The sequence below is a fragment of the Dermacentor variabilis genome, chromosome 3, assembly GCF_050947875.1.
Source record: "Dermacentor variabilis isolate Ectoservices chromosome 3, ASM5094787v1, whole genome shotgun sequence".
NCBI lineage: Eukaryota > Metazoa > Arthropoda > Arachnida > Ixodida > Ixodidae > Dermacentor > Dermacentor variabilis.
The window spans coordinates 17461758-17476953 of NC_134570.1; the positions used below are offsets into that span (position 1 = coordinate 17461758).

A 15196-nucleotide genomic window follows, 5' to 3' on the forward strand; every position below is an offset into this window, starting at 1 on the left:
CACTGAATCTTTTACATTAAATTGTCATTGAGACAGCACTGAGGGGCTTCAGACCGCCGAGCTATACGGCAAGCTCGAGGTAGGGAGCGAAAACGCCTAGCCCACACTGCAGCTAACGCTCAAACATTCGCGTTACGCACGTCATGGGAGCTTTCAAAAGCCAAGCTTTTCTTTGCGAACCTCGCCCGGTTTCATGATCGTGGTTGCTGCGGCCTGGCTGTTCTTTTGCCAAATAGGCTAACCAATCACAGCGGAGTAAGCGCGCCGTGCGCGTATTCCGCTGTGACCACCAGATGGCGCTCGCCTCCGCGCATCCGCGGCATGGCAGTGGCGGCCCCTGCCGTGCGGGGGAAAGAAAAAAAAGAACGAGAAAGCTGGCCTTCGCCCATCCGCGGCAGCGGCGGCGCCATTGCATCAATAGCATCTTTACAGTGCCTGAATAAAGCCTTACGTGTCCCTTTGCGCGGACATTCAATAAAGACAAACTCGTGTCCCGACGTTTTATGCACTCACACAAAGCTTCGCTATATAGAGATTCCAAGATATGCTGCATTTTTGTAATTCCACGGGGCTTACTAATAATAATATTAACTTCACGTCACAGATTCAAATACAACGGTTTATACTTCCATAAATATGTAAATATGTGCCGCAGAGCAGTTGGTTCGTGAAGACTATAATAACCGTAAACTGGGTCCACTCACATACGTCAACCTTCCATCGGCGAGAACCGTGGTTGGGAACGCACACGTACACGGTGAAGCCCCTTCAGTGCACATAGCGATGCACGCCATACACAATATAAAACGAGAATTCAGTCATAGAACGTAAGAAGAACGATATTTTGATAACAGACGATAAGCAACGACATTCTTGCATATTAACGCATCGTCACTGAAAAAAAAACATTTCCATTCACGCGTTATGGCTGCGCGAACATGGGTCATTAGGACCATGGTCACTGATCTTTTATCCTGTACGAAGTGCGAACAGCGTCGAGTGCGCAAATGTTGTCTTACTTCTGCAGGTGTTCTGAGACGCTCGTTAAGAAAGCATGAACATAAACACACCGACATTATTTCCGTCTTCAAACGTAGCATAAAAGCCACCCATTGGTTCTAGTCATAATGAAACGAGATAGAAGTTATGTTTATAAAGTAATTCGAGAAAATCTCTATATATTGCCAATAAAATAAGCTTTAGAACTCAGACGTCGAATATCCTCCATGGATGCTTACACTTCCAGAAATTGAATTGTCAGTAGATGACTCAAGTACAGCAACCTCTTCAACTTCAGTATTCATTACACCGCTCCTCAATAAACCAGAATCATTTATGTTATCTCGTGTCGCTTCGTCCACAACGGCTGAACTATTAGCCCTCCTATGTGCGATAAAATTTGTAACGTCAGTAAGAGATGCGCAATAATGGGTAATCTTCAGCGATTCACAGGCGGCTCTAACATCACTCTGCCGGACAAAAGGAAAAACAATAAGTGATAGTATAATAAACGAACCACTTCAAAACCTCACAAAGGCAACCCAAGCATAAAATAGCATTCCCACTAGTGGATACCACGGCATTGCAACATTCCTGGCAAGGCAGCAGCCGATGAAGCAGCACGACAAGCACAACACAAACATGACGTGGTTCCGCTCCCAACCTCAAATATTGAATTACTCTGCATTATAAGGGCCACGTCTTTCAACATGTATAGAAATACGTGGTTTGACCAAAATTCTAAGAGCGCGGATTTGTATCATATTGATCCGTTTATTGAATTCAAATTTCTATTGTGATTAGATAGAAATATGGAAACCCTTATTTATCGATTAAGGCTAGGCACTGCCTACACAAAACATTTCTTACATAGAACTGGCCGTGCGGAAACCCCAAATGTGATTGTACATTTGTAGATGAAAATATACATCACCTCCTTCTAGATTGCCCACATCACGACACACGAAGACGCCAACTTAAATCGACCCTAATTACATTAGATGGCAGACCTTTCTGTTTAAAGAAATTTTCGGGTCCTTGGCCAACAACAGTCTTGCAGAAGAGCGCTTTAAAAACATTAATAGCTTTTCTCGAATACAGCAGCATTGTAAACCGTTATTAACGCTTTTAATGTTCCTTTCATTTCAATGTTTCTGTATATATTTATGTGTTTGTGGATAATGTTATGTTGACTGTTCTGTCGTGACTATATGTGACAATGCATTTACATGATGTATGCACCACCCGCTGACTAGAGACTGTATTATTAGGTGACAGTATCATTTGTATTTTTGAGACTTTCTTCTACAGAACTGTGGAGTCCTTTAACTTGTACATTGTATGTACCGTGTATTTCTTACGTGAAAACGTTACTTGAAAAAATTCTGGCGCTTTACGAAAATGTTATTTGATATGTAATCTGGAACCCTATTTGTTATAGGCTAGACACATTCAAGAGCTAAGGAGTAGCCGGCACCTTAAATTGTGCGTGAACATCTCCTTATATCATATCGATAAAAAAAAAATAAACGTGTGATTCATGCAAGGCTGTCGTATTCAACCTCATCCGCCAAAATAGCAAGAAGCCTTAAACTTTCTACTTTTTTAGCTGTTTGTTGCTTTCTTCTTGTTAAAGCACAGCGACTTGCGCGTTGTCAACATTTTTACTTAATCGAGTGCCATCCGCCCTTCGGTCGATTTATTTACCACACAACAAACTTGTCGTATGATTTCTGCTCTGCTCAATGTGTACTATACTATTCATATTGTACAGCCTCGTGTTTTATAAAGTTCCGTTGAACTACTTATAAGGAAAGCAAAAGAAAATAAGATTTTTTAAGTTCAAATGTAGAATTCCTTATCAGTGAGGACTATAAGTTTAGCGATAAGCTTCACATTGTCTGCGGCGTGGAAGAGAACATCGAACATTTATTGTGTCATTGTCATCGATTTCAATTGGAAAGACAAACATTATCTATCGCACTGCGACGACTGGATGATCGGCCGCTGTCTGTGAAGGTGCTCCTTGAAGGCCGTCGTTCGTCGGCCCACAAAGCTATGAAGGCACTTTTGTCTTTCTTGAGGGCGACATGCCTATGTGAGCGTCTTTGAGTCGCTCAGGCCCTCCGCGTGCATGCGCGAGCTCACCGCGGCTTTCCTCCCCCTCCCTTTCTCTATCTTATATTTCTATTCCCTCTTTCCGATCCTCCAAAGTAGGGTAGCCAACCAGACGCATTTCTGGTTAACGTCCCTGCCTTCTCTCTTTATTTCCTCCTACTACTACTATACTCCCTTCACATTCTTAATAAGTAAAAGAAAAATGAAAGCATAATAAGAGATACTTTGCTGCAGCGGTAGTTGGATCCCCAACGCTAAAAGAAAGAACGTGATTTGAAGCATATTGGAAATTTTGACCGTCTTTTCTAATTCCAATAATTACATTAATTTTCCTTCGGTTTCATTTGCTTCACTGTCTTTTGGCTTCATATATTTATCAGTGTGAGGAATGAGAGCGCTTAATTTAAATCTGGGGTTCTATAACGAGTACTATGTCTAAGTGTAATACCGATTGCATTGAATCCAGTTTATTTGTTCATATACCGGTACTGCACTGACTCTGCGATTGACCTGTACACCTTACAAAAGAGAGACAGAAAGAAAGCCTAAACTGTCAATACGCAATCTAAATCATCAGAAAGTGGTTTGTGCTCATCAACAACACCGTAAAACATCACTATGCCTCGTAATTAAGCAACGGCGCTGCGGTTCGTCTTGGTAGAGCACTGACTCCCGGATTGGCCGATTCACCTTGGAGCATTGTCCTTGACAGCTGCAGTGGTGGGTGGTGGTCTCGCGTCGTTTTAAGGGGCCGTTACAGGTTCGCGCAGCACTCACCTCATGAATAAACCAACCACATGAATCAATCAATCAACCAATCAAATAATAATTGTGCGGTGTGCACGTCAGTTCTAGTTTATCTAACCAGTGAATTTCGTTGTGTGCAGGCTCATAAGACATACTTAATCTGCCTATGACATCCTCTTGGATTACTTGTTTATTTTTTTTTGAGGTTCGCAACCATCTGCCGAAAAGCGAATGAACTTTGTTCTCCCTGTAGGACCACCAGGCAGGCTCACGTGATCGACGCGCTGTCTTCCTCCCCCAAGAACTTCTCTGCGGAAGAGTTCCAGAAGAAGCAAAGCAGCGGTTGGAAAGGTTGTGGCTTTCACTTTCTGTGCTTTGTCCCACGTACCAACTGCCGCAAGCGCATGCCAGAGCTGACTCGATCTGGCCAAAATGCGCAATGGACATGTGCTGCGCGCGTGCTCTTGCGGTGAGCTCACAACGCCGCTTAACGAGCAGCGTTGACGCACACAATTACAGTCTGGAGCCGATGAATGGCGACTTCAGTTTCTATGCATTGCGCACGGCCTATAACGGGGAGCTGTAAGCGCAGCGGCAGGCACAAAAAAGGAAACGACTTAGTGGCAAAACACGAACTGCATAAATTTGCGTACGGGATACGAAATATCAGGACGTCGATGTGACAAAGATACGAAGAAACAAATTAAAGAGCAAAGAATCAAAACAAAACAAGAAAAAAAAGCTGCAGGTATTCGTTGTTTGTGCACTCATTATCTTACTGATGGAAATGCTTAATGGAATAAAATTCTGCATGAGAAAATTTACTCTACAGGCTGCTTGTCTGAAGTCCTCGGGAACACTCTTGGTTCAGTTTAAGGAAAAAGCACCGTGTTGTTACTAAAGTTGCATTGTAGATGAAGCGATGAGGGCATGCACCAGCACTTGACAAAAATTCGCAGTTCCGCCGGGAAGGCGTAGCTCCGATTGCGATAGCAAATTAGTAAATAGCTGTACGAAGTAATGATAGTAGATTTAGCGGCCGTATAAACTCCTAAATATTCGCTTAATAGCATAATTAACAATGATAGAATATGTAAGTGTAACTCAACGAGGACGTAGAAAGAAACATACACATGGAGACAGCGCTGTCATTGTGTGTCTGTTTCTTTACGTCCTTGTTCAGTCGCGCATACACGTTCTATCATGTATTCAACCCAACTAGCTCGTCAACGTGTTTTAACTAAATTAACCAGCACGTTGTCACGCGTGCACAGGTAAATATGAATACATATCGCTCGATGACAGCGCAGCGGAGACTGTCTGTGAAAACGCTGAAGCTAGGAATCGCGGCAGCAGCCGTGAGCCAACTGACCGCCGTGCATCTGTCGCTTCAACGCGTACGAAACGTGGAAAGCACAGTGCATACGAAGTTACCGGCACTATGCGCGCTCTGCAAACATCGCAGATCACTTTGAAGATGAGGCCCGCGCGGGCGCACAACTTTGGCCACGTCGCAGATTGCTTTCAAGACACACGAGCGCTGGCAACGCGTCCGTACGGCGTCCGCCCAAGGCGTCTACTGCGGCGTCCGCGATTCGCGTGGCCAACGCCGTTCAGACGCCGCGGTTGCCTCCACTAGCCTGCAGTCTGTGCGGAGGACAAGCGGACATCCAGGCACCGTAGCAGCAATGGTAGCAGCCACCGGAGAAAGAACGCCCCTCGTTCCTCGCCTCACCTCCCTGCCTCGAGCGCCACAGGAGAGGGCTCGCGTCCGGGCCGCGTTCCTCGCTTGCGCACGCGAGGTTGAACCGCGTTCGCCGGCTTTCCCTCACGCACTTTCCCTGATACAGAACCTCACGGCGGCGGCATTTCGATGGGGGCGAAATGCGAAAACACCCGTGTACTTAGACTTAGGTGCACGTTAAAGAAAGCCAGGTGGTCAAAATTTCCGGAGTCCTCCACTACGGCGTGCCTCATAATCAGAAAGTGGTTTTGGCACGTAAAACCCCATAATTTCTTTTCACGGCGACGGCGACGCCTACGGTAAAATGCAGCTGTAGTCTCCACATAATTGCTGTCGCAATAAAAACATCAAGCGTTCAACGTCTTTCACCTGAAACGTTGCAGCGCCGCGCATTTGACGCCACTGTGGAACTTACGATGCTCCGAGGAACCAGGGATTGACAGGGACACGTGTCCTCGGTGCCATGGAGCGCTGCACCTCTATCACGCGCGCCACGCCGTGCACGGCTTCGTCGAAGCCTGCATCCTATAACTGAATAGATAGCGGGTATTTCTTATTTCTGGAGCAGCGCCGGCTGCCTCCACGGCCGCCGGCGCGTGCGATGCCCCCTTTTTTTACGGGGCGCCGGGCACGGGCTCAAGACTCGCAGCTTCGCCCGAATGGGGAAGCACCGACAGTGATAGCGAGGTGTTAGAATATTAGGCTAGTTTTATGAACAGTATGAGTCGCAGTAAATATGCATGCACCCTGAATACAATAAAGCAAGGCGAAAAGCACGCGCAGAACATATTAGAACAATGTATGAAAATAATCCCACGTACAACACAATATACAAGGACGCAGCCGCGTATTCGAACATACAGTGATGCCCAAAAGAACATCAGGAGGTACGCAATGGTAATCGTCGACACGAAAGCACAGCAACAATTTACGGCATCCGTCAGGCAGGTACTCCGGCGGCTGCCGAAACTTTCGCCGTGGCAATGGCCCTCGCTCACGCGGAACGCATGCAAAAGAGCGTCACCATAATAACAGACTCACAAGGAGCATGTCGCCTTTTTCTCAGGGGCCACGTGACCGAAACATGTCACTCAATAATACCGACCAAATTCGCCCATCATCACCGCATCCTATGGTGTCCAGGTCATACAGGCCTTGAGGGGAACGAACTGGCCGATTCGCTAGCCCGAGGTATTATTAACCGGGCCGACTCGACTGGGATGGTCCCAGGTAGCCACTGTAATGACCCCAATCCAACGAATGCCCGGGAGATTCTCGCTCATCAGCGTGCAACTAGAAAAAAATACCCTCCTTTTCACCCACAACTGAGTGGAGAGGAAGCCGCCAGCTGGCGCAAAATTCAGACAGGGGTATTCCCCCACCTTAAATTACAGAATGCCATGTTCCCCACTCGCTACAGGCCCGACTGCCCGTGGTGCGGATGCATACCAACACTACAACACATTACTTGGGATTGTGAATCACACCCGTTTGATAAAACACACCACACAATGGAGCAATGGGAGGTACAGCTAACCAGCTCAGACCTGGCGGGACAACAGTCCTTCATAAGACAGGTCAAGCGGGTGGCCGAGGCCAGCGGGGCCTTGGACTAAAGGGTCTCCGACCACTGCACGTAAATCGCTTGTCAATAAAAGTTTTTCTCTCTCTCTCGCTAACACGAGGGGCGTTAGATGAACTAGAGGCAGTATGACGTCACGCAGCCGCCTTTCGCATGCGAACGGTTCCTTGCTGCCGCTTCCTTTACCATTTCACTGTGCCGCGTCTCGTAACGTCAGCAGATCACGTGATGACACCCGACACTAAGGCGCGGGGAAAGAGAGCGCGCATCAAGGCCCTCCAGCCTCAACTGCGCTCGTTCAACAGCTACGGGGAAGAGCGCTCCACTTGGCGTGCGTTGCTCCTGTCGCTGGCGCTACCGCAAGCGCTCTTCCTCAGCAACGTATACCAGGTGTTTCTGCGAACGCTTTACGTAATTTTTGAAAATCGCCTGTGGGAAATGGCACAGTTTTAGTCCTTCAGCGGATCTGCTCGAAGAGGCGGGCATTACTCGAACGAGAAATCGAACAGCATGTAATAGACTGTTTAAGAATATGTCACTAAAATTTTCAACTAGTTACCTCACGGCACGTATTGCAATTCACAAATTGTAGTTTGTGAGCCTGAAAGAAATATCCACTTGAAAATTATTCTGTGAATGACATCATTTTGACAATATGAGACATACATGAAACTTGCAGCAAGAATGCGCTGCCGTGTCACCTATTTTTTAAACAATACCCCTCTTTATGCGTTGAAGCACGAAAGTAAACGGACCGCAAATGTACTTCGCAAAGTTCTGAATATAATATCTCCAAACTGGCCTCATCCCGAGAATTGGTTACACTTGAAACCACCTTGCGATCTCCTTGGCTACAATTTGTGAATTGCAGTATGTGCCGTAAGGTAGTTAGATAAAAACTTGATTAGCGAATTTTTATGAATTAGCCGATTATGCATCTCGATTTTTCGTGAAGATAATGTCCACTTGTTGGAGCAATACACCTCAAGGATTAGAATTGTACTATCCGGCACATGTGATTTTTAAAGATTACTTAATGTACTCGGCGAAACACGCGGTATAAGCACGGTGGCTAAGTGGGACGACAGATGGTGCGGTATATACGCTGCAACAGCAGCTGCCGCTACGTTTCAACGCGTTTCACGCTTCGTGCAGCGCATCGCTGATGAAGTCAAGTTGCGTGAACCAGCACGGTGTCCTCCATATACTACGTGCATCGTGCAAAAATGATAGGTAATGTTATCTCTGGGTCTGAGGAGCCCTTCGCAACGTCGTTTTCAGTCTGGAGTATACGTGTAAAGCCACGGTTAGATTATGGCCTCTGCAGTTTAGTTCTTAACGTTGCGAGATTCTCTAACATAACTGATTTTGATAAAGCTTGATTTTAATCGTTTGGGACTCTTGAAAATTACGATTCTGTATCATAGTTAAGCGCTTATATGTACATGTAATTGGACTAAGCACAGCGTGTTTCAGCTTTTTCAGTAAATTTCGTGGAACAATCTGGAGACGGATATATCGAATCTCGCTTGCGAGGCAGAAAAGCGATAGAAATAAGTGGGACAGTATTTGTCGCGAGCAGAGGCGGAGACGCTGGGAGTGCCAGGAGCCCTGGCAGGACTAGAGCTGGCCAACAAGAGGTTCGGGCGGCTTGCCTGGCACTACAAGCTGGACCCGGTGGCCGACCTCTGCGAGCAGGGCTTCAACGTCACCGAGTCCCTGGGACGCGTCCTGTCCGGAAAGAGCGGGGACCTCTGGAACCACCCAGACCTGAGGTGGGGCACGACCGCAGCACGTTGACGATCCTCGGCCGATACAGCTATAGAAAGGCTGAGCAAGTATAGAGTGACTCTCTGCGTGAAAAAAAAAAAAAACGTTCATTAAGCATTTTGAAGCGCATGCTACAGGTATGTATACAACAGTCACGGAGGCGCGGCTAAAGGCCTAACTGAGTCGAGTTTACACATTTGCGGATCACAGCAGACAACAGAAGGTTAAATACAATCTTAAAGTAAGCGTGTATAAATTCAAGTGTATTTGTCTATCACTGGTACCAATATTTAAGAATAAAATGTGTAATAAACGCTTGTATATCATTAAGACGTATCAAAGGCAGCCAAAGAAATTAGTATCCTTTTGAAGTCAGGAGCCTTTTTCTTTTCTGACCAGAAGCCAGAATCCCTTATAAAGAATTAGAAAAGTAAGCTAGGCTACTTGGTGCATAATCCCGAATTGAGACATTGTTAACTAGCGCTAAAAAGACGCTGAAAGAGGACAAGAAGCCTACATGACAAACTTCAACTGATTCAATGATAAAACATGTACAGAACCTCGAAACAGAATCTGAAACAGAGAAGCAACCTTAGTTTCTGTTGCCCCTCCTCCCGCTTTAACACAGAAGCTATTGGAACAGATCGATGCGCAGGTTATTATCCACATAGGAACACTGTTTCTTGCTAAGATCAAGCGACGGGCTGCTTGCATGCCTATCACCCGTTTTTTTGTACCAAACGCTTCGAATATATATCCGTCAACCTGCCTCTGGAGCCGTCTGAGCTAGGCCGCCTGAAGCGTCTTTCGGCGCGCCCGGGCTGGACTCGAGCCCGCTCATTAAGGGGCCTAAGTCGTACCTTCGAGCACACGCGAACATTATGCATAGCACGGTCCAAGGCATCCTGTGCCAAGCTGAAGTGACACCGGCAGAGAGCTGGCTCTTCGCATACTTTAGCAAAGAAAATAGAAAACAGATTAAATGTTCTATTTTTTTACATATACGAGCACTGTTTCCGCTTAAGGAAAAATTAATTATACAAAAAACCGCTCTCCAAAAGATTTCCCTGTTACCACTTTTGCAATTGCACCATTACCAATCTTGATACTATTATATTATATTAGCGCCACCGCAAGGTGTGTCTCTTTCTACTTGTTCGTTTATTTTTTGCTGTATGCACGAACTCCTACCCAAATCCGGCGTCCCTTAACAGCAACACTGTGTGTCATTTTACTTGCATTGTATCTCGGTTGATTGTAAATTAGTTTCCTGTGCATAGAATATGTGGAGTGGTTTCTGTCAAATAACGTCCAGTGATAGTAGAGGCGTACCTTCATGCAAATGTCAGATGTAGATATTTTGTGGCTGTATTTATTTTGTGTTTGTGAGTGCGCTCTTCCACTGTTGTGATCAGCTGCTGGGCTATACACCGCGGCAGAGGGCGCAGAATGGCTCTCAAGCTCCAACAACGCAGCTATTTGCCTTGCGTCCTCTCTCCTTTGCTGCTGATGTAACCTTGAGAGAGTTAATAAATATATTTATATGTATTATATTGAACATGAAGTCGTCCACTGCGCTTTTCATGCAGTAATAGCAGCGTGGCCTGCTGGAGGACTAAAAGTGACAATCCTTTTTTGATGCCAGAATGGTGCGCATTGAAGAGAGAGAGAAGAAGATTTAATGAAGGGAAAAAGGGGGAGATGAAGGCTTGAAGTGGATGTAGGTAGCACAAAAGTAATGGTTGTCTTGTTGCAGGCATGATGTTCGGCGATATAGCTGCACGGTGGACGGTGCATGGTAATACCACTGAGCACTCAACGTGGCTTATCCACAGTAAATTGAGTGAGATATTAGGCAATATACGTTGAGATTGGGTGCTCGTGCGTCGCAGCCACAGTTGCCGCCTTGGATGCACACCTGGGAAGGCCTGGGTAGGCAGGTTTTCAGTTTGAGGGCGCGAATGTTTGTCCTGCAGGTCTCACCCAGCACAGGCAGACTGTAGCGTACGAAACCAGGAAAAGCGCGTTGTAGAATTGGATCACCGATCGCATAGGCGTACTCCATGGCCTTCCAACGAGAAATTTTCAGACTTGGGTAATCGTAGTAAGGGCTCTCGGGAAAGTCGTGATCTCCTAGAAAGTCGTCGCAATCTAGTTATATGGGCAATACTTGTATTGTTTATTTCACAATTTAACAATAGCTGTTGTTATTCGCCACGCTTGTGTAACGAAAGTGCGCATTGACTCTAGTTTACCTAATCATTCATTTGGTCATATTTAGCCCAAATTAAGAGGCTGCAATGTCATCAATGCAATGTGTCCAGGGTGGAGTTCGTGCGCGCAGGAAGTAAGGACGAGCTGCTGCGTGAAGGAGAGACTCTGAAGCGACCTTCGCTGTCCGAGACGCTGCGCCGCGTGGCCAAACTGGGTGCCAAGGAGTTCTACGCAGGCGTCATCTCCAAGCTTGTGCTGCGGGACATCGCAGCCGCAGGTGCCGTCTCCATTTGGATGTGTCTATCGGCAAACGTGGTTAGCTGTCAAATATAGGCTGCCGGAAACAACGCATTTATTTCCTTACGTCCTTGCGCATTTATTAAACTGCTGCCGGCGTAGCTCGCAGCAAACAGTAAAATTAAGAACGCGTCTTTCTGAACAAAGTTCAAGTGACAAGCAGACCAAGTGGTTCGTTATACTTATTTGCACTTCGTTTAAACGGAACAAATAGGACCGCAGTACTCTGCGATGTGATGCATAGAGAGCACAATGGACTGCGCCAGATCGTGCTACAGTGCTGCGGTGTGGTGACGCTACTTGCAAACTATCAAAATAGAGACCTCGCCCAGGCAGAAGGTATGTAGCGTTACCGCGGGGTCCAAGACCTCAAAGTATTTTACTGTATTCGGGCCATTCTGGAGCAGGAAAAGTTCTCGAAACTTGCTCGTTTTAGTTTTTGGTTCCATTAGAATGCATTTTATAATCGTTCTTTATCTTTCTATAGAATTAACTAGACATGAGTGGACGCTGCCAAAATCCATCAAGTCACAACGAGAAGGTGTGCGAATTTAAAGGCAGTGTCAGTACCGGTATGTCTTAAGGCGTGAAAAGAATGTAGACGAAGGCACACATAAGCAGGACAATCCTCAACATATTTTATTCTTTCAGGAAGACAGCAACATGCGCACTGACGTCACCAGTGGCACAACAGAAACCGTAGTTGGCGCTCGCCCTGTTTTTGTGTGTCTCTTCGTCTCCGTTCCTTCGCGCCTTAATACTTATACTAGTATGCCTGACCAACTAGCTCAACAAAAGCTATGGTATCAGTATAGCCGTCTTTCATTTTTGCGTCTGTTCTGGTACACCGACCCTCCTGTCCCAGTGAGAGTTTCGCTGTTGCAGAACTTTGATTTACTCGTAGAACCAAAGTCAATGTCCATGTCTAGCATGCTTCCAAAACGGCTGTAACACTCTGTAACAATTGTGCGGGGTCGCAGGAGGCTTGCTGACCGCCGACGACCTGGCTTCGTACGAGGCTCACGAGTACGGCGCCGCGAACGTGTCGTGCGGCAGCGGCTCGTGGCTGCTCACTTCGGCCGCGCCCAGCGGAGGGCCCGCCTTGGCCATGGCCGGATCCCTGCTGCGCACCCTGGGCCCTCTGATGCGCGCACAGGAGCTGCCCGCACAGTTCCGCACGCTCGTCGAGGTGTTCAAGCAGAGCCTGGGCCGCCGGCTGGACGCCACGGTCGCCTACTACGAAGGTGCCCAGGTATGCGTCAATTGCAGCACGCGCGCAGTCTGGGCCCGCTCGTCCAGCCGGACACGTACCGTAGGTTTATCGCAGCCTGCGATACCCAACCCAACTCAACCTAATTCCTAGCCACGCATACCCAGCCACTCTTCTACCACCTAAGTTGCTCATGCGTTCTCTTTCGTTCTTGACAAAGTTATACCTCGGAATTTTGAGAACGGCAGCTCACAGTCAAATGTAATTAAAAAAAAATACCCCGACAGCGCATATCTTTTTATGTTAGGTCCTCTCAGACTGAAATATTAAAAGTGCGAAACAATAACAGGACATTGACCCACGCAAGAGGCCACATTTCTATCAGAAAGCTTGCCTTCGTGCATACCGTTCGCCGCCAGCGTTTCCCGGCAAACGTTGCGATTGCATAAGCTGTTTCCGGGAAGCATTAAAAGCAGTCAGGGGTCTTTGAATACTATCGCGTTCCACTCTTAAAGGCGAAGCTTAAGCGTCCTCCAAATTTTGAACTCCTAATGGCGGAGACAAACTCAATGCGTCATTTCTCACCACTTGAAGCCTCAGAGCGCTCTTCTCTGCACCTCCTGCACTTCGCAGCAGCCAGCTTTGTCTCCGTCAGGGTGTATTATGTCGTCGTGTCGCTGTGTCACTGGTACTTGATCCTTATACTTGAGACATTGAATTTAGCCCTCGGAAAAACGTAATTATTATGTTTTTAATAATAATTATTATTATACTTGTTATCACTTGTTACGCACACACAGCAGCACGAAAAATGAAGGTGTGATTAATATTTTTGCGTCCTACGCTGCTGGGCGTTTCTGAAGGGTGGAGTGGCGAGCAGCATAATCGATGGCGAGGTGCTACAACCTCTGCCCGTTGACGTCAGCCATGCACTCGGCGACCCTGGCGTGCCAGAAGCAGTGGCTGTGGTCGACAACGCGGGGGACATCGTCGTAGTCTCCAGTGAACTTCACGGAGTGTAAGTGCCGCAACTGCTGCTTACGTGCCTTGTCCACTGATCACAGCCGACCCGAAACTCAGACTCGATGCCTCCCTCGGGGAAGGCTCGACGACTTGCGAACATTTTCTGCGCAACGCTTTTAGTCTGCCCTCATGTGTTACATCGCAGCCGAATTTCTGCTTTCTTAGCATGGGTAAGGCGATGCGAAGGACCCTCAAATTCCTTCCTCTTACGCAAGGACATTGTTGCTGTGCTACTTCCACCAGTCAAGAGCTCTTTAGTCCCGCAGACGCTAGTTGGACAATGTCCAGTTTGGTGTCGACGCGTGCTCTTTTCTACAAAGTTTACTCTCTCTCTCAGCACCTCCACATGCGAATGCCTGCGCTGCCATGAAGCGAGCTGCCATAAGGGAACTGCTATAAAGCAAACTTAAGGCACCTGCTCACAAATCCAAACACGATAGCGATACACAGGTATATATAATAAAGATGACGATGAAGTTTAGTTTTTGACGGAAACTCGTCTGGTCGGCATGAAACAGGGTGAAAAGGCAGACAAAACACGGGTCACTACGCCGACCAAAGTAAATGTAAAAGAAAAGAAGACGTTTTGGCTCTCACACTGCAGCATTATTCATAGGTAAAAGGAACATATGTGTTCGAGCAATGTGTTAGTCCTATTTAAGCGAACGGCTCAAACACATTTGCTTCATTTACCTTTGAACAAGGCTCCCATGGGGAGCCGAAACGTCTTCTTTTCCTTTAAATTTGCTTTGGTCGACGCAGTGTCCCGGTTTCGTCTGCCTTTTCACCCTATAGATGTTGACTTGAAGCGGTGAGCAGTGGTCGAACAATGGATGTCTCTGGAGTTTAGACGTGGAGCTTTGTCTTCGTCGGGACAATGACTGCGTTCCTTGACACCCCGTATGGGCTTACTGTTCCCCATCCACACTGATGGTGGATAATAAGAGGATGCGACAGTGGGGTGAGGGAAGTAAAATTTTTTTCTTTAAGTTGTGCAGATCCCACGCACTAAGGGAATTTGTTATGTGAATTATTTTGCAGGTACTTGGGGGGCTTGCGCACAGCTCAGCTCTTCCCTTCTGTGACTGAAGTTTCCCCGCTGGCTTTTTGCTCTGGCAGTCATTTCCATGCTGAACATTGGAATAAATAAGGTTATTTGATTGTTTTCAAAAAAGGGTACTTTTTATTTTTTCACATTCCTTTTAAAACGGACGGCGTAGAAACACAAAGAATCCATAGCATTAGGTGAATTCACTTAAAGAAATTGGAGTAATGTACACCGAAAAGCTTAATTGGAGTCCACATACAGAGCATATTACTTCAAAGGGAGCACGCGCAGTAGGAATGCTGCGTAGACTCAGCAGCAATCGATCAGGGTTGCGTCGGCATGTTCTCGTGATGATCTATTGCGTGTATGTTAGTCCGATAATAGAGTTTGGCTGCGCTTTGCTTTCTGGCGTACCTGCATGCAAAATACGACTTCTGATTCTAT

General features: G+C 46.7%; 1 protein-coding gene across 1 annotated transcript in view; it reads left to right on the plus strand.

Annotated features, from left to right (window-relative positions):
• Positions 1–15196, plus strand: part of LOC142575204 (scoloptoxin SSD14-like) — a 74264-nt gene that overhangs the window by 43141 nt on the left and 15927 nt on the right. Inside the window, exons 4-8 of the mRNA XM_075684340.1 lie at positions 4118–4215; positions 8773–8965; positions 11285–11451; positions 12452–12723; positions 13545–13699. Of these exons, the coding sequence (XP_075540455.1) occupies positions 4118–4215; positions 8773–8965; positions 11285–11451; positions 12452–12723; positions 13545–13699 (885 nt within the window). The remainder of the gene's footprint in view (positions 1–4117; positions 4216–8772; positions 8966–11284; positions 11452–12451; positions 12724–13544; positions 13700–15196) is intronic.